Raw genomic sequence first — 19,471 nt, forward strand, 5'->3', positions numbered from 1 at the left:
TGGGACACCCCAACATTAAGAGGTCAGGGAGATGAGGGAAGACCTGAAAGTTGGAGGAAATCCGAAAGGTCGTAGAAACCTGGAAGCCGAATGAAGAAAGTGTTTGGAAGAAAGGAAGAATCAACAGCTTCGAATGGTCAGGCCAAATTAAACAAGTGACGACTATGACAAGACAAGCTTGTGGGGGCACTGTGAGAAGGAAGTCTGACTGAAGTGCTTTCAAGACAGTCTGGAAGGAGAGAAATGGTGATAGTGAGTACAGACCACAGTTTTGAGGAGACTGTTGTAAAAAAGAGCAGAGGATCAGGGTGACAGCTGAGGAGAGTTGCGAGGTCAAGAAGGTTTTTTTAGGATATAACAGAATGTCTCTACACCAATGGGAATGATCTAGGGAAGAGAGGGAATAGAGTCAGGATAGAGGGAAGAACAATTACAAAGTTCCATGATGGAGGCAAGCAGACAAGGGCAGGATCAGCCTCAGCTGGAAGCTCTGACACAGAGCCCCAGGTAAGGTAGAGTACACAGACGCAGAGGGTGGGTAGTTGCAGGCTTCAAATCACTGTTTAAATGCTGGCTCCACCCTAACTAGCTGTGTGACTTTGGGCAGATGACCCACACTCTTGAAACCTCACTTTCCACATCTGTCAATGATAGTACCATCAGGATTGAACAAGATGATGCATGTAACGGTGCCAAACACATAGTGGAGACTTAGGAGATTGAGGCCACTAGGAATCTGATAGTCCTATTGCCTTCATTGTGGCCATCGCACAGTGGGCCCCAGCATTAGCAAGTAGCGATGGGAGCAGAGGGCTGAGGGCACACCCTGATGCATGCACTCTGCTCAGTCCCGCTGCATGCTGCCATCACTGGCATCTCGCTAGACAGCCTTCACCACTGCCCCTCAGCAGAGCACCCATTCCAGTTTTCTCTCTCCTAGGACATATAGTTTGGGGAGGAAGGTAGAAGCCAGTGGCCTCTGAGTCTTCAGAGATGGCCCAGTACAAATATCTGGAAAGATTCCACACACTCTCTTTTCCTTACCAAGACCAGCCTTTGCTGAGAGGGGAAGAAACAAAGGAGCTGGTGATGTTGTTTAAAATTTCCCTGGCACTTAGCATGGGCCAAGCACCGCCCTAAACACTTGACACATAAACTCATTTCGCCCACACAATGCCCCATTTCAGAGAGGAGGGAATCAAGGAAAGAGAAGGGAAAGAACGTGCCCAAGGATCTGCCAGTAGCTCCCAAAGGGCACGCAGCTCAGAGACTGCAGACTTGCCCCTTCTCTCTGGGAGGTCCTTTTTCAAGTGCTCTGCCCCAGGAATGCAGGGACAGCTGGTAGCTTGGCACACTCACACCAAAGCCCAAAGAAATACCTGCACCACCCATCCTCCTGCTTTCCATAGCAAGTCTAATGGGGACTTCAGGAGTATTCCCATTCAATGCACAGTTCGGACAGATCCCTAACAGCTCAATGGCCTGGACAGACCAGAAGTAGCTGCCAGTTACACTAAAACACAAATGGCCACCGGATGACCTAGCAACTCCACTCCTAGGTATACAACCTCCTAGGTTAAAAGCAAGTTGTTATAGGCTGAATTGTGATCCCCAAACTTGAAGCCTGAACATTCAGTAGCTAAGGAATGTGTCTATATTTGGATATAGGGCCTTTAAAGAGGTGATTACATTCAAATGAGGGCATGAAAGTGGGCCCTAACCCAATCTCACTGGTATCCTTATGAGATGAGGACATTTGGACACACAGACAGCAGGGGTGCCCAGTAGCTCCCAAAGGGAAGAAAGACCTTGAGAGAAATCAATCCTGCTGGCATCTTGATTTTGGACTTCCAGCCTCCAGAACAATGAGCAAATTACTTTCTGTTGTTTCATCCATGCAGTCTGTGGTACCTTGTTACAGCAAAAACTTATATGCCAACATTCACAGCAGTATTCTTCACAATAGCAAAGGCGGAAACAACCCGAGAATCTACCAACAGATGAACAGATAAACAAAATGTGGTGCATACACACAAGGGAATACTATTCAGCTATAAAAAAGAATGAAAATTTGATATTTGTTACAACATAGATGAACCTTGAAAATATTATGCTTAGTGAAATAACTCAGTCATGGGAGGACAAATACTGTATGATTCCACTTATATGAAGTACCTAGAAAAGGCAAATTTATACAGAGACAAAAAGATTAGTAGTTGTCAGGGGCTGGGGGAAGTGAGGAATGACTGCTTAACGTGTACAGCATTTCCTTCTGGTGTGAAGAGTATGTTTTTTTTTAGATGGAGTTTTGCTCTGTTTCCTGGGCTAAAGTGCAGTGGCATGATCTCAGCTCACTGCAACCTCTGCCTCCTCGGTTCAAGGAATTATCCTGCCTCAGTCTCCTGAGTAGCTGGGATTATAGGCACCTGCCACCATGCCCAGCTAATTTTTTTATTTTTAGTAGAGACAGGGTTTCACCATGTTTGCCAGGCTGGTCTCCAACTCCCAACCTCAGGCAATCCATCCGCCTCGGCCTCCCAAAGTGCTGGGATTACAGGCGTGAGCCACCACACCTGGCCAGAGTATGTTTTGAAACTAGAGGTGATGGTTACATAACACTGTGAATGTACTGAAGGACACTGAATTGAGCATTTTAAAATGGTTAATTCTATGTTATATGAATTTTACTTCAATTTTTTAAAAAGGCATAAGTACACTAAAATAAGAACACTGTACCAGGAATATACAATGCCTGAGGTCCATGAATTTTATCATGGCAATTCAGTTCTGATAAGATACAGAAGAGAAAGCCTGCACTTATGTGTGTGTGTGCTTATGTATGTTACACGACGTTCACATCCATATGACAGAGCAAAACAGTCCAGCATAAACCTCACTGTTTCAACTTACCAGTGCAAACCTGTGTCCAAAGCTTATCCACTCCTTTTCTATGAGAATTTCAAATCCTTTAATGGTCCTGTAGTAACTGTCCAACATTAGCATAGCCAGAGATGTGAGCTGGGCTGTTCGGTCCCAACCATCGCTGCAATGCACCACCACAGATGTTTTCCCAGATTCTATTTTATCAGCAATTCTCACTGCCCCAGCAAGCAGCATCTTCAGGAAAAAAAAAAAAAAAAAAAAAATGGCACATTAGACCAGGCTACATTGAATTTCAATTACGACGTAAAATAATTCTGGGGAGAACTTCAGAAGTTCTGGTCAATAAACCAAACAAGAATGGCATGCAATCAGCTGAGAATCACTAGGAGATATTAACATCAAGTTAAAAAAAAAAAAGAAAATACCTTATACTAGAGAAAAACTACGGGAGTAAATATGGTTTCTTTATTAAAGGGCCACAAAGTTCTTTAAAAGCCTGACCTAAGGCAAGCATTTTCCACTTTTCACTATGTCACAAAAGCCCTCCACAAAAACCCCAGTCTGATGCTGCCCATGGAAACTATTTAATAAGAAAGCTCATGCACACAGCCAAGAGGCACTTATTTGCAATGCTGAAAAACCACTTGGAGATATACGTATTTATGGCACAGGCACAAAGAAGACTTAACTGGAAAGCAAATAAAGTACTGGATCTCTTTACCCTTATATATTCTAGCCAATGTGTCCCATCCACATTGGAGAGCCACCGTGCCTCATCGATCGAAGGGTACACAATCTCTTTTAATTTGCGTAGTGACTCTCGCATCACATGAATGTTGTGGATCTCTAAGAACACGAGTTCCGCGTTTGGGTAAACACTTTCACTTTCATATCCTCCACCCTTTGTCTGTGAAAAACAAGAGAAACATCATATCATCTGGAATTTACTTTTCTTTTTTTTTTAATTGTACTTTAGATTCTGGGTTACACATGCACATCATGCAAGACTGTTGCATAGGTATATTCATGGCAAGGTGGTTTGCTGCCTCCATCTCCCCATCACCTATACCTGACATTTCTCCCCTCATGATCCCTCCCCACCTACCCTCCCACTGTCCCTCCCCTAGCCCCCTACGATGGACCCTAGTGTGTGATGCTCCCCTCTCTGTGTCCATGTGTTCTCATTGTTCAACACCTGCCTATGAGTGAGAATATGCGATGTTTGATTTTCTGTTCTTGGGTCAGTCTGCTAAGAATGATGGTTTCCAGCTTCATCCTTGTCCCTGCAAAGGACATGAACTCATCTTTTTTATGGCTACATAGTATTCCATGCTGTATATGTGCCACATTTTCTTTGTCCAGTCTATCATTGATGGGCATTTGGGTTGGTTCCTTTAGGAAGTTACAGGGAAGAATCTGTTCCATGTCACTGTCTCTTAGCTTCTGGTGGCTGCTGGAAGTCCTTGGCATTCCTCAGCTTCTAGCTACATCATTCAACTCTCTGCCTCTATTGCCACATCACCATCTTCCTTCTGTGTGTGCCTGTGTCTCTACATGGCTTTCTTATAAGGACGCGAGGCACTGGATTTAGGCCTACCCTACCCCAAGATGACCTCATCATAATTAATACATCTGCAAAGATCCTATTTCTAAATAAGGTAACATTCTGAGGTTCCAGTTGGACATAAACTTTTGGGAGATGTTTTTCAATCTACTGCAGTGGTTCAACATACAAAAATCAACCAATGCAATACCAATGTAAGAAGAAGATATGAAAGGCATCCAGATTGGAAAGGAAGAAGTCACATTATCTCAATTTGCATATGGCATAATCTTATATATAAAGAACCAATGGAGACCTAGAAAATATTCCTAGACACATATACTGCTATAGTTAAAATTATTCTAGATATACAATTTGGTGTCCTGTCTCTATCTCTTACGCATGGGACAAAACACAGTGAACTGCCCTCACCCTGTTGACTAGTCTGAAGATGGCCTCCACTGATATGGCTTTTCTTATATTTTATAATTCCTTGGGATATGGTAGTGACAGGAAGGAGGCAGAGATTTAGAAAGACTGACACAGCTAATGATCCACATATGGGGAGCAAGGGGGACTCACTGAGGATGCCTCCCTATGGTAGGCTGAAAAGTGGCCCCTGCCAAAGACATCCACATCAAATCCCTGGCAACGGTGAATGTGACCTTATTTGAAAAGAAGGTCTTTGCAGATGTTTAAGGATCCAGAGAGTTGCAGATGTGTTTAAGGATTTCAAGATTATTTGAAAAGAGGGTCTTTGCAGATGTGTTTATGGATTCAGGATTATTTCAGGTGGAGCCTAAACGTCATCACAGTGTCCTCAGAAAAGAAAGGAGGAGACACAGAAACGCAGAGCAAGAGAGGGCCATGTGAAGATCAAAGATGAGACTGATGTGGCTACAAGCCCAAGAAAGCTGGGGTAACCACCCCATGCTGAAAGAGGCAAGGAACGGATTTGCCCTGGAACCCTTAGAGGGAGCAGAATTGGCCTCCAGAATTGTGAGCAATACATTTCTGGTGTTGTAAGCCACCAAGTTGGTAGTAATTTGTGTGGCAGTCTCAGAAAACTAATACTCCTCCCATCTTCCTCCCTGCCCTGTTCCTCTCCCAGTCTTCCCTATCTCAGTAACAGATACCACTATTCACTCTCAGGTTAGACACCTAGGCAGCCCCCTTGACCACAGGAGTGGCGAGCTTATCAGCATCATATACTGTGCCCTGAGGATGCACTGCCACTGTGCTAAGTCATTTACATGTATTCTTCTCACTGAATTTTAATCCTCACACAACCCATGACATGAGACACTGGCATTATCTCCTGTTTTACAGAAGAGGAACCTGAGGCCTAGAGAGGTTAAGTAACTGGCTCAGGATTCTAGAGCACCAAGTGGCAGAACCTGGAGGAAAACCCAGGTGTAACTGAATCCAAAGCCGATGGGTCTCACCACCCTGCCATCCTGCCTCTCAGGCCAGTTGGAATACACGGAGGGTTTGTGGCCTGGGAAACAGCCAAGCCGAGATTTCAACCATACAATGGGATAAAAATCCAGTCTCGGCCGGACGCGGTGGCTCATGCCTGTAATCCCAGCATTTTGGGAGGCTGAGGCAGGCGGATCACAAGGTCAGAAGTTCGAGACTAGCCTGGCCAACACAGGGAAACCCCCATCTCTACTAAAAATACAAAAAATTAGCTGGGCATGGTGGCGGGCACCTGTAATTCCAGCTACTCGGGAGGCTAAGGCAGGAGATTTGCTTGAACCCGGGAGGCGGAGGTTGCAGTGACTCAAGATAGCACCACTGCCCTCCAGCCTGGGCGACAGAGTGAGACTCTGTCTCAAAAAAAATTAATTAATTAAATAAAAATAAAAATCCAGTGTCAAACTCCAAAGGGATCAGGACAGGATAGAAACTGCAGTGTCAAGCTCAAGTTGAATTCAGCATACAGACAGTGTTTAAAGCTGTGCCATCAGAGATGGCCCCAGAGCAAAGAGGACCCCAGACCAAGTTTAAGGATCAATGTCATTTGAAGACTGGGAAGAGAAACTAGTGAAGGAGACAGAGAAGGCCAGGCTGAAAAGCGAGAGAAACTCAGGGTGTGATATCATGAAAGTAAAGGGAATGGAGGTGTTTGTATCGTGTCTCACTGACACCTGAGGTACACTACACAGGTGCTCCATGAGATTTATGGAAACTTTGTACATTTACAAATTTCACATGGCTGATTCCATTTTAAAAGAACTTCAGACCAGACATGAATTAGTCAAGTAACCACTGTATTTCTTAAATTAAATGGACTTCCAACGACCTCACGATCATATCATTACAATGAATCCTTCGGATGAAAATTATTTTTCTAGGTCTTTGCTAACTGATTTAGCAGATAGGATATTGTACAGAAACAATGAAACAGACAAGATCCCAATCCATGTGAGACACCAAACACAGCCCACGGAGTATACACCACGGAGGAATAGCTATGGACTCCAGATGATTCTAACTTCAGGTGGTGAGGAATTCCACGAGTTATTCTAACTGCATAATGATTTACAGACAGGACATGAAAATATCCAATGTTTCGGCAATGCTATTAAGAATGTACCTTGTTGGTATCAGCAACACTGTTTTGTCGAGCATCAAAGATGATCAGCTTGTGTGACTGTGCGTTAGCATCCATTATTGTTTGCAAGTATTTTTCATCCTCTTTGCAGCGCTTATCGTTGGGACCCACAAGTGGCTGGCTGCAACGGGTAATTGTTGCTTGACTTTCTGGATGAATCCATGACAACACCTAGTGTTTTTGAGCAACAAATATTAGTCTAGTTCCTAAAGCAATGTATGCTTTAATTACCTGGTAGAAAAATCAAATACCCTTCTCAAGCACAGTCTCTTCTACATCTTTTCCTCAAAAGTGAGAGTGGGCAGGTCAAGCACAGCATTGTAGTGGCCACCAGACTCAATATTTTGGTCAGCATGAAACAATTCTGACTACATGAGCTCTAAAAATCCCCTACAACCCCCAAAATTCTATGATTCTAAGCAAAACAAATCCTAAATCAAACTATTACTAAAATCCAGCCCCGTTCCAATTTGACTGACTAATTTTATCTTGTCTCCTAATTTAAAAAACATCTTTGTATCTCAATAATAACATACATGGTAGGGTGAGGACAGAGCGAATAAACAGGCTCTTATAAAATCTGACACTCTGCCACCCCACCTCTCATTTTCCTCCAGTGGCCAAGTGACTCAGGATTATACCAGATGCAAACTCTGGGCTCAAACCATTACTCCCTGCTGGCTGCTACTACTTCTGTAATGATGGCCCACCCACACAGCTATGGCATCATGCTCAGTATTTAAGAAAGAAGCATCTTCTCTAGGATGATTCTGTGAAACGAGCAATGCGATCCAGTAATACAACAGCATGCTAACTTGTTCTTGCTACTCCTTTGTTATCCTCTACTACTTTTTGAGAGTATGACTCAAGTTACCCTTGTATTTAGTAATAGGAAATTGTACAAGGCGGAATCACAGCAAACAGATTGCTTACATAATTAGGTATCTGTTGAGAATCAAAGGTATGTTCAGGTTTATAAGCTTATTTTTCTACTTTCCATTTTTGTTCACTAGATTCTTTTTTGCCTTGAATCTTTCCATATTAGATCTAATGCACTATATATTCCTCTATAAATGATCATGTTTATTACTTACGGGAACTCTGCCTTTTGCTCGAAAAGCTGCCACTTTTGAAAGGTCATCATCTTTTACACTAGTTGGCACAACAATGACAGCAGGGTAGGTATCACAGAACTCATAATTATTGTTTATTTTGGATATTTTCCAACTCTCATTTGGCAAGCCCTATAAGGTGTTGGAGAAGGAGGAAGGGGGAAAGGCATGACTTTATACTTTGAAAAAGTACTAAGCATGAACCACATCCATTTCTTATTTGCAACTAAAATCCATTTATAATTTATTGTTCATTGTAACTTAAAAGTCAATATATGTATACATTTATTTGGTAAACCCATTTCCTTGACATTCTAAAAATCTAAAGAAGCATAAGAATATCCAAACTATGCTACAACATGAAAATTATACACTAGAATCACATTTCTATATATTTCTTGTCCTATTTTCTATAAATAATGAGCTCAGAGTTATTTTTGAAAATATACCCAAAAGGACTTTAGAAACATGGATACTTCTTACAAATATCTAAAATAAGTAATGTAAAACATTATACCAAACATAAGGTAGAGACTACATCATGAAACAAATGTCATGAAAATAAGATCTTAGTAGAATAATTTGAAGCTGATAACGCACTGATGAGTTCCCAGACCCGGGAACACCAGATCAGACTGATAACAGTCACAGCACATGCTCTGAATCTAACTGCAGTCAGTGCTTTGGATCCTTACTCATCAATTCTTTACCAGAACATCTAATAAAAACAATCTGGCAGATTTGGTTTTTAAACGCATCCTTGTCCTTGAGTCCCACTCGCCCTCTGGAAAAAGGTCGAACAAACAATGATAAAGTCTAAGGTTTGGCACAGGGAAAAGAGAGCATCAAGTAGAGATGTTTGAAAAAGTTTCTTCTCTACCACATCCTTTCTAACATTTTAGAAGAGAAAAAGATGCTCAAACTATTATTTTCAGTTTGCTAAGCAATATACTTTACCTGTCTCTTATATTCAGATACTGGATCATAAACTTTCCAGCCATTAATTGAAAATTTTTCTTTATAGCTGAATGCAAATAGTGCCTGGATATGAAAACCACAAAACACACGTTACTATTTCTTTTTCATATAATATACCCAATATTAAAGATTTTCATTCTAATATGAGCTGAATGTATTGAGTCCTATTTTAATCTGCAAATTTTAAAGCTCAAAGTAGCAGCTTTTCTTAAGCATTACCCAGAACTGACAAATTTCCAATTTATTCTAATATTAGTCACCAATAGAGGAAAAAAGAGAGGAAAAATAACCTCTGGAAAAAAGAATAATTAAACATAAGATATTTGGACCCCCACAAATGCATGCAGAAAAGGTTTACTTGGGTGTATTTACCTGTCCATTAGAAAGAGGAAATGCATGTTTGTTGAGGTTTTCAAATATCCCTAGTTTACTCTGTTCTTCCTGCTTATAAGCAAGCCTCAAGTTCCTCATATCCTGTTAAACAATTAGCAAAACTCAGTTATTCAACATATATCAAGCATCTATAAGCCAGATACTATGCCATAAATAAGGAAATACATTTTTTATTCATTTCTTATTTTATACTTTATCTTGTTCCAACTAACAAAAGGCAATTTAACAAAAATACCTTCAATGAGATTTTAGAAAATTAAGTGAGGGAATTGGAACAAAGGGGATATATGTGGTAAAAATTCATCAGATGGAACCAAGAATAAGATTCATACACAAGTCCTATGCGCTTTCTTGCTAAACATGTGCCACAAAATTAGTTATACTCTTTAAGCTGCTGAAAGAATCAGTTAAGAATTCATGCCAGCCATAAAACAGAAATGCAGCAGACATTCCACCCCTGCATATGCAGAAAGGACTGTCTATCGCATACAGACTGTAGCCCTCAGTAACATCCTTACAGCAGCAATACGATGCTGTTTCTCCACACCAGTTTCTTAAAATGCCCCATAATGCAAGCTGATGGCCAAAGGCCAAAGCACAAGTCAGCAGGAATAATCCCACCAAGGCCAGCTCTGATGGTGTGATCTCCTCCCAGGATGTTTTGAGCAGTGTCCTTGACCTTTCAAAAAATCTATGCTCCTGTTAGTTAAACACAAAAATCTCACGCTTCTTTAACATTAGATGACATTTGAAAGTAAGTATGACCACAAACAAATTAAATAGCAATTAAAATGAAGTTATTCTTGTGGTATTATTTGTAACAGCAAAAGAATGGAAATAACCTAAATGTCCATCAATAGGCAGCATTTATAATTAAATGAACCGCAGTACAGCTGATGAAACACTCAAGAGCTGTTAAAACAAGCAGCAGCTCTGCATGTACTGACATAACAGAGTGCCGAGACATATTGTCAAGGGAAAAAAGAAAAGGAGTAGAACAGTGTATATAATATACTACCATTCACGTTTTCTTTCGTTTTTGTTTTTCTTTTTTTTGAGATGGAGTTTCATTCTTATTGCCCAGGGTGGAGTGCAATGGCACGGTCTTGGCTCACTGCAATCTCTGCCTCCCAGGTTCAAGCAATTCTCCTGCCTCAGCCTCTCAAGTAGCTGGGATTACAGTCACCTGCCACCATGCCCAGCTAATTTTTGCATTTTTAGTAGAGACAGGGCTTTACCATGTTGGCCAGGATGGTCTCAAACTCCTGACCTCAGGTGACCCACCTGCCTGGGCCTCCCAAAGTGCTGGGATTACAGGCTTGAGCCACCGCACCTGGCCCCACTTACCTTTTCAAAGGACTATACATACATTCTCACGTGCATAGGCTGTCTGTGGAGAGTTACATTAGAAATCAGGAACAGTGGGTGCCTGTAATGAGTGGAACAGGGTGGCAGGTAGAGGGAGACTGATTTTTTTGACTATATACAGCTTTTGTATTTTTTGAATTGTATATCACCTGTTAAAAAACAAACCTCACACCTTGTAAGGCTCTTAGGCATGATCTGAGAAGGCTGGGAGCATGACCTTAGTAATTCTAGGTTAGAGAACATTTAAAGCAGTTGTTAGCAAGTGCTCACCCCGGCCATAAAAATATCTTAGTAAAAGAGCCCCAGGACGCCCACCTAAGCAACTAATTTCCTGACATGCCTTCCCTCTAAGCTCCACTGGCTACAAACATACACCTTAGTGGCTGACTGAGCTGACTTGCCATTTAAGATTGCTCAAACAGAAAGCATTACAAGCTAAGGAAAGAGCACGTGCAAAGATTCTGGTGTGTGTGTGTATGAGGCAAGTATGAACCACCAAAGGAAAGCCCCATGTGACTGGGACGGCCAGAATAAGGAGAGGGTGGCTTGAATCAAAGCTGCAGAGGAAAGTGAGTCAGGCAGAGAGGAGAGGTATTGTAAGGCAAGTTTTTCCTTTAGCCTAAGTATAGCAGGAAGATACTCAAGAGTCGTGAGAAAGGGGACAATATGTTTCAAAATTGCAGAACCGATCAAGTCACCGCTCTGCTTGCCATTGTTCCATATGGGGACCCCTGCCTGAGAAGGACAGTTGCCAGGTAGTGCTTACAGTGAGTTTAGTAAGCCAACAGATTCATGATCTGGAAGAGTAAAGGGTTCTTTGGGAAAAAAAATGGATTTGAGCACAGTTTAGGACCAACCAGAGGGAGCCATCCTCAGAGACTGAATTAAAACAAATAGATTGTAAGGAATCCTAACCTAAAATTTGGAAGGGGCCTTGACAACCCTGCAGGCAGGATCTCTTTCCTGGTACTTCAGGTAGGGATTTTGGTAAACTACATTACCAAAGTAAAGTCAGTGGGAATAAAATACATCAGTTAAGAGTGTGTCCTACATGACTTCATAATTAAAGTTATCACACACATTTCTACTTAAATAATTAGAGGAAGGGTACAAAATAAACAGATAAGCCCAGCTCAACATAAAAATTCCACCATAGCCAAGAAATTTAATCTCATTTTTAATCACAGAATTTAGGGACCACTGTCGTCCCTTTAGGAAGTCTTTGACCATCCGCACACCGTTCTGAAAGTAGTCTTAAAACAACAAAATGGGAAATGTATTGATCTCTGCTTTTCACTTGATTTCTCTGAGATGTGACAAATAATGTCAGCACTTAGGTTATAGGTCCATGTTAATTAGAAATACAGTCGGCCCTTCCTATCCACGGGTTCCACATTGGAGGATTTGAACAACTGCAGATAGAGTATTTTTTAAAAGGATGGTTGCATTTGTGCTGAACATGTACAGACATTTTTTTCTGTCACGATTCCCTAAACAATACAGTATAACAACTATTTACATAGTGTTTACACTGTATTAGTTATTATAAGCAATATGGAGATGATTTAAAGCATATGGGAGAATGTTCCTAGGTTATATGCAAATACTATATCATTTTATGTAAGGGACTTGGACATTGTGGATTTTGGTATCTGAGGGAGAGGTCCTGGAATCAATCCCCCACCGATACCAAGGGACAACTGTACTTCAATAGAAAAGGTTTACTTCAAAGGGTTACACAATAGTTTAAATTCAATGACATGAGATCTGAAGAGGTCACTGTCCCAAAAATATTTGAGTTACTAGCAGTAGAAATTATTCTACTGTCCAAAGATCATGAAGACTGAAGGAGAAAAAGTTCTGAGCTGACCGCCCCCTTTTAGTTTTCCCTTGTGTTGGTATTATACCTTGCACACTATCTCTATACCACAGGAATTGTCTCCATGGCTCTGTGCTCCAATCTTCTCGACTCTGCTGATCACTCCAAGGGGAACATCGAGGATAAAATGTGGGTCCTAGGTTGAAATATTAAGATTAATGCCTATTAGTGTTAGTCAACAGTTTTCGTATTTTAAGTCTTTGCTTGGTTACAATATGTTTGTTTACTTCTCATTCCCTCTTTGTCCCAGCTAAACTTAAGTCTGATTGATAGCATTCCTTATGAAATATACATTGAGACAACAATGGAATTTCCCCTCCAGGTTTAAGAGGTACTTTAAAAGCCTTTTTTCCAATATACAAACATCTGTTTGCAAAAGTGTACACCTCAAAGCCCAACCTGTGGTTATCTCAGGGTAATGGGATTTCAGGGGACTTTTTACTTTCTTCTTTTAGCATTTCAAAGTGTTTCTTTTAAAATAAAACACACTTTTAAAAACTCACCCTCTCTACATTTTTGAAGTACAGCTTAAAGTCCGTCACTGTCAGGGTTCCACTCACTGCTCCCATAAACGGGCAGATATACATGACATCTTTCACTGAAAGAAAAAGGCCAAAGTAGCAGCTACCGCCATAGACTTCTGCTTCCGTAAATCTTCACGTGAGTTTTCCAAATATATGTTTGTGATTCCAGTTTTCTAGGGTTTTTATATTTTATAGAATGAGATCATAAGACTTTCAAAACAGAGAGATGCATAGTCTTCTAATAAATTTGAATTTTTTAAAACAAAATTCTGATTTGCTACTTAATGGGGTTTTAAGTAAAGGGCCTCATAATAAGTTACATTCTGTCATTTTTTTCTAGGTAGTTAAAATTTTCCCTGGGTGATAAATTAATCATATTCAAAATATGAATTAAACTCTGAAAACCCTGGGCTACCGTTTCATGAATTACTGTTACTTGAAACTAATGAAAGCTAAACACTGTCTCCTAACACACCTCCAAAGGAAACTTTTTACAGAAGACAAAAACTAGAACCATGTCAATGAAGCAGAAAAAGACTTGTTTCAAATTCCTTATCAGCTTTCTCATCAGTTTTAATTTTTTGTTAATATCTATTAAGTACATGACATATTTAATTCCTGTTAGTGTTAGGAAGCTCACACCTATCACAAAGATACATCTTCATGTTCTCCCAAAGTGCCATTCCACTGGAATGACAAGAATAGACATAGCTATACATGACTCCAAGTGAGACAACAAAAGGCATTAACGTCATTGAACCAAATTCTCAAAATATTTTGATTTAACTTTTCTATAACTCCTTATGTACTGAGAGCCTTCTATTGCTGGGATTCTGGGTATAATTGGAAACAGTTCCTGTCCAGGAGCAGCCCACCACCTGTGAGAGATACCACACACAAAAATCGCCATTATGCTAGATCAGAGGTCCCCAACCTTTTTGGCACCAGGGACTGGTTTCACAGAAGACAACTTTTCCATGGACCAGGGCGGAGGTAGGGGGATGGTTTCAGGATGAAACTGTTTCACCTCAGATTATCAGGCATTAGATCCTGATAAGCAGCATACAACCTAGATTCCTCACATGTGCAATTCACAATAGGGTTAGCACCCCAATGACAATCTAATGCCACTGCCGATCTGACAGGAGATGGAGCCCAGGTGGTAATGCTTGCTAGCCTGCTGCTCACCTCCTGCTGTGCAGCCCCATTCCTAACAGGCCATGGACCAGTGCTGATCCAGCCCGTGGGTTCGGGACCCCTGTACTAGAGGCTGACAAAAGCTAAAACAACAATGTGGGCACAAAGTATGATAATCAAAGTTCAGAAAAGGATCACCTTAACTCAGTAGGAAAGTAGGTAGGGGGAGTAAGAGAAGGAAGAGAGGAAGGGCACAGTGGTAAGTTGTTAGAGGTTAGTATGCCTAGATCAATGGGTGCAGTGAGGACAATGGAACACGAGGCCAGAGAAGTTGGCAGGGAACGGAGTGGCAAGTGCTTCTGTAGGACACTAAGGCATTATTATCATTATCCTGAAAAGATAACTGTTTAAACAAAAACAAAAACTATATATTGTGGGGTTTGTAACATATGTAAAAGTAAAATGGATGACAACAGCATAAAGGCTGGGAGGGGACAAATGGGAGTATACCGTTGTAAGGTTCTTATCCTGTACATGAAGCAGCATGCATTCACTTGAAGGTAGACATAACAATGTAAAATAACTAGTTACATAACAAAATAAACTAGCTAATATGCAAGCACAGGAGATGAAACGGAATTCTAAAAAGTAAAAAACCGCATAGTCTTGACCCAAAGCTCCTTCAGCTGATAAACAACTTTGATAAAGTTTCTGGATATAAAATCAACATACGAAAATCATTAGCATTCCTATACAACAACAACAGCCAAGCCAAGAGCCAAATTAGGAACACAATAGCCACAAAAAGAATAAAAGACCTAGGAATACAGCTACCTGGGGAGGTGAAAGATCTGTACAATGAGAATTAGAAAATACTGCTCGGAGAAATTAGAGTTGACATAAACAAATAGAAACATTCCATGCTCATGGATAGGAACAATCAATATTGTGAAAATATAGATTCAGTGCTATTCCTATCACCAATGACATTCTTCCCAGAACTAGAAAAAACTATTTAAAAATTAATATGGAACAAAAAAGGGCCTGAATAGCCAAGGCAATCCTAAACAAAAAGAACAAAGCTGGAGGCATCATGTTACCAGACTTCAAACTATACTACAGGGCTACAGTAACCAAAACAGCACAGTACTGGTACAAAAACAGACACACATAGACAAGTGGAACAGAACAGAGAGCCCAGAAACAAGAGTGCACACATATAACCCGCTAACCTTCAACAAAGCTGACAAAAACAAGCAATAGGGAGAGAACTTTCTACTCAACAAATGATGTTGGGATAATTGGCTAGCTACATGCAGATGACTGAAACTGGACCCCTTTCTTACACCACATACAAAAAGCAACTCAAGATGGATTAGAGACTTAAATGTAAAACCCAGATCTATAAAAACTCTGGAAGACAACCTAGGCAGTACCATTCTGGACATAGGAACTGGCAAAGATTTCATGACAAAGATGCCAAAAGCAATTACAATAAAAGGAAAAAAAATGACAAATTGAATCTAATGAAACTAAAGAGCTTCTGCACAGCAAAAGAAACTATGAACAAATTAAACAGACAACCTACAGAATGGGAGAAAATATTTGCAAATTATGCATCTGACAAAGGTCTAATATTCAGCATCTATAAGGAACTTAACAAATTTACAAGAAAACAAACAACCCCATTAAAAAGTGGGTGAAGGACATGAATAGACACTTTTCAAAAGAAGACATACATGTAGCCAATAAGCATCTAAAAAAAAGTTCAGTATCACTGAACATTAGAGAAATGAAAATCAAAATGAGATACCATCTCACACCAGTCAGAATGGCTATCATCAAATTAAAAAGTAAAAATATAACATGATGAGGTTGCAGAGAAAAGGGAACGCTTATACACTGTTGGTAGGAGTGTACATTCATTCAACCATTGTGGAAAACAATGTGGTGATTCCTCAAAGAGCTAAAAATAGAACTACCATTTGATCCAGCAATCCCATTACTAGGTATATACCCAAAGGAATATAAATTCTTCTACCATAAAGACACACACATGCGTATGTCCACTGCAGCACTATTCATAATAGCAAAGTCATGGAATCAACCTAAATGCCCATCAATGGCAGACTGGATTAATAAAATGTGGTACATATACACCATGGAATACTTGCAGCCATGAAAAAAGAATGAGATCATGTCCTTTGGAACATGGATGGAGCTGGAGGCCATCATCCTTAGCAAACTAACACAGGAACAGAAAACCAAATACCGTATGTTGTCACTTAGAAGTGGGAGCTGAGAACACATGGCCATGAACAAGGGAACAACAGACAATGGGGCCTACCTGAAGGTGAAGGTGGGAGGAGGGAGAGGATCAGAAAAAATCTACTGGGTTCTAGGCCTAGTATCTGGGTAATGAAATAATCTGTACAGGGGTGGGGGAGAAAATAAAAATAATAATAATAATAAACTAAATTAAAATAAAAAAATAAAATAATCTGTACAACAAACCACCATGACACGAGTTTACCTATATGTACCCCTGGAACCTAAAATAAAAGTTTAAAACAAAAGTACTCAATTCAACCATAAAAAGAGGAAAAAAAGAACAAACAGTAAATGAGACTAAGAAAAATCAATTATCAAGATAGTGGATTTAAACCTAATTATGTTAATAATTACATAAAATGTAAACGTTCTAAACACCCCAATTAGAAGGCAGAGATTGTCAGTTTGGAGACAAAAGAAAGAACCAACTATATGTGGCCTGAAAGAAACCCACCTTAAATATAAAGACATAAGTAGTTTCAAATTCAAAAGATGAAAATAGGTATATCATGTTAGTAAAATTTTAAAAAAGCTGTAAGGTCTATAATAATATCAGACAAAGTAGACTTCAGAACAAAGAATATTACCAAGAATAAAGAAGGTCATTTCATGACAATAAAGAGGTCAAGTAGTCAGAAGGATGTAAGAATCCTAAACACTTATGTATCTAATAACAGCTTCAAAATACATGAAACAAAACTAATAGAACAGTAAGGAGAAAACTGACACATACACTATTACGGTCAGAGATTTCAAAACCTCTTTCTCTCACAATTCATAGAGATAGACAGAAAATGGGTAAGAACACAAAAGATTTGAACACTATTGACAAAACCTAACTAACATTTATAGAACAGTCTACTCAACAACAGCAGAAAACACATTCTTTTCAACTTCACATAGAACATTTACTGAGACAGAGCATATTCTGAGCCATAATCTGAGCCTTGATAAATATAAAAATATTTAAAATATAAAAAGTATGTTTTCTGAACACAAAGGAATGAAACTAGAACTCAATAATAGAAGAAAATTTGGGAAATTCACAAATATGTGGAAATTAAACAACATATTCCTAAATAACCCAAGGGTCAAAGAAGAAATCAAAAGGGGAATTCAAAAGCATTTTGATCTGAATGAAAATAAAAACACAAGGTCATAATTGGTGAGATGCTACTAAAGTAGCAGTGGATGGAAAATTCAAACGCCTATACTAGAAAATAACAAAAATCTCAAATAAATGATCACAGTTTCCACCTCAAAAGCTAGAAAAAGAAGAGTGAATTAAACTCAAAGTAAGCAGAAGATAGGAAATGATAAAGATCAGAGTGGAAATCAATGATACAGAAAAAAGAAAATAATAAACACCAAAAGCTGACTCTTCGAGAAGATCAGTAAAATTAATAAACCTGTAGCCAGACAGATGAGAAAAACAAAAAAGGCATGTACATTAACAATATCAGAAATGAGAAAAATGTCACTACAGATATTTTAATTCTTTAATATTCTTTAAAGACTATTCTTTAAATTCTATAGATATTAAAGAGTAAGGAAATATGATTAATGACTTTATGATAATAATTTGACAACTTGGATTAAATGGACAAAATCCTGGAAAGACATAAACTACCAAAGCTTACTCAAAAGAAAACAACAGCCTAAGCAGTCCTATAACTACTAAAGAAATTAAATTTGTAGTTAAAAACCTTCCCACAAAGAAAACTCAAAGTACAGGCAGCTTCACTGGTAAACTCTACCAGATATTTAAGTAAGAAATAAGCTATTCCAGAAAACTAATGAAGAGAGAATAATTCTCAATTCATTCTATGAAACCTTTTCTCCACAACCTCATCATGTTTTGTTTTTTTACTTTTTAATATGATAATAGCCATTCTGACTGGTGTGAGATGGTATCTCATTTTGATTTTCATTTCTCTAATGTTCAGTGATACTGAGCTTTTTTTTATATATGCTTATTGGATGCCTGTATGTCTTATTTTGAGAAGTGTCTATTCATATCTGATACCAAAACCTGACAAAGCAATTACAAGAAAACTACAGACTTATATCTTTCATAAATAAATACTGATGTAAAACTTCTAAACAAACTTTTAATAAACCAAATCCAACAATTTACAAAATGGATAATACATAATAAACAAGCTGAATTTATCCTGGGAATGCAAGGTTGATTTAACAATCAAAAGTTAATTGATGTAATCTACCATATTATAGGTTAAAGAAGAAAAACCATGATTAAATCAATCAATGCAGAAAGAGCATTTGACAAAATCTAACAATTCCTGGTGAAAACTCACAGCAAACTAGGAATAGAAGGGAACTCCCTCAACATGATAAAGGGCATCCACAGTAAAAACCTACAGCTAACATTATACTTCATGGCCAAACACTGAGAGCTTTCCCAAGATCAGAAAGAAGACAAGAATGTCCACTCTCATCTCTTCTCTTTAACATTCTACTGGAGGTTGAATCAAGAGTAATAAGGTAAGAAAAAGAAATAAAAGGTATTCAAATTGGAAGGGAAAAACTGGAATGCTCATATACTGCTGGTGGAAATGTATACTGATAACAGCCATTTGGAAAAGACATTAGTAGTTTTTTAAAGAGACTGTACAGCTGTCATATGATCTAGCCACTTCATCCATTAGGTATTTACTGAGGAGAAAAGGAAATGTATGTTCATAC

General features: G+C 39.2%; 1 protein-coding gene across 9 annotated transcripts in view; it reads right to left on the bottom strand.

The window, feature by feature from the left end:
* MTMR1 (myotubularin related protein 1) overlaps positions 1-19,471 on the bottom strand; it is a 73,707-nt gene that overhangs the window by 24,456 nt on the left and 29,780 nt on the right. For all 9 annotated transcript variants that reach the window (XM_064360528.1, XM_021674583.2, XM_064360516.1 and 6 more), the window contains 8 exons: positions 13,277-13,371; positions 12,802-12,909; positions 9,506-9,607; positions 9,113-9,196; positions 8,138-8,287; positions 7,026-7,214; positions 3,605-3,790; positions 2,911-3,117 (listed from right to left, as the gene is read on the bottom strand). In XM_064360528.1, coding sequence (XP_064216598.1) covers positions 2,911-3,117; positions 3,605-3,790; positions 7,026-7,214; positions 8,138-8,287; positions 9,113-9,196; positions 9,506-9,607; positions 12,802-12,909; positions 13,277-13,371 — 1,121 coding nt within the window. The remainder of the gene's footprint in view (positions 1-2,910; positions 3,118-3,604; positions 3,791-7,025; positions 7,215-8,137; positions 8,288-9,112; positions 9,197-9,505; positions 9,608-12,801; positions 12,910-13,276; positions 13,372-19,471) is intronic.

This window comes from Aotus nancymaae, unplaced genomic scaffold (genome assembly GCF_030222135.1).
Source record: "Aotus nancymaae isolate 86718 unplaced genomic scaffold, 86718_ANA_hifiasm-v0.15.2.pri h1tg000004l, whole genome shotgun sequence".
NCBI lineage: Eukaryota > Metazoa > Chordata > Mammalia > Primates > Aotidae > Aotus > Aotus nancymaae.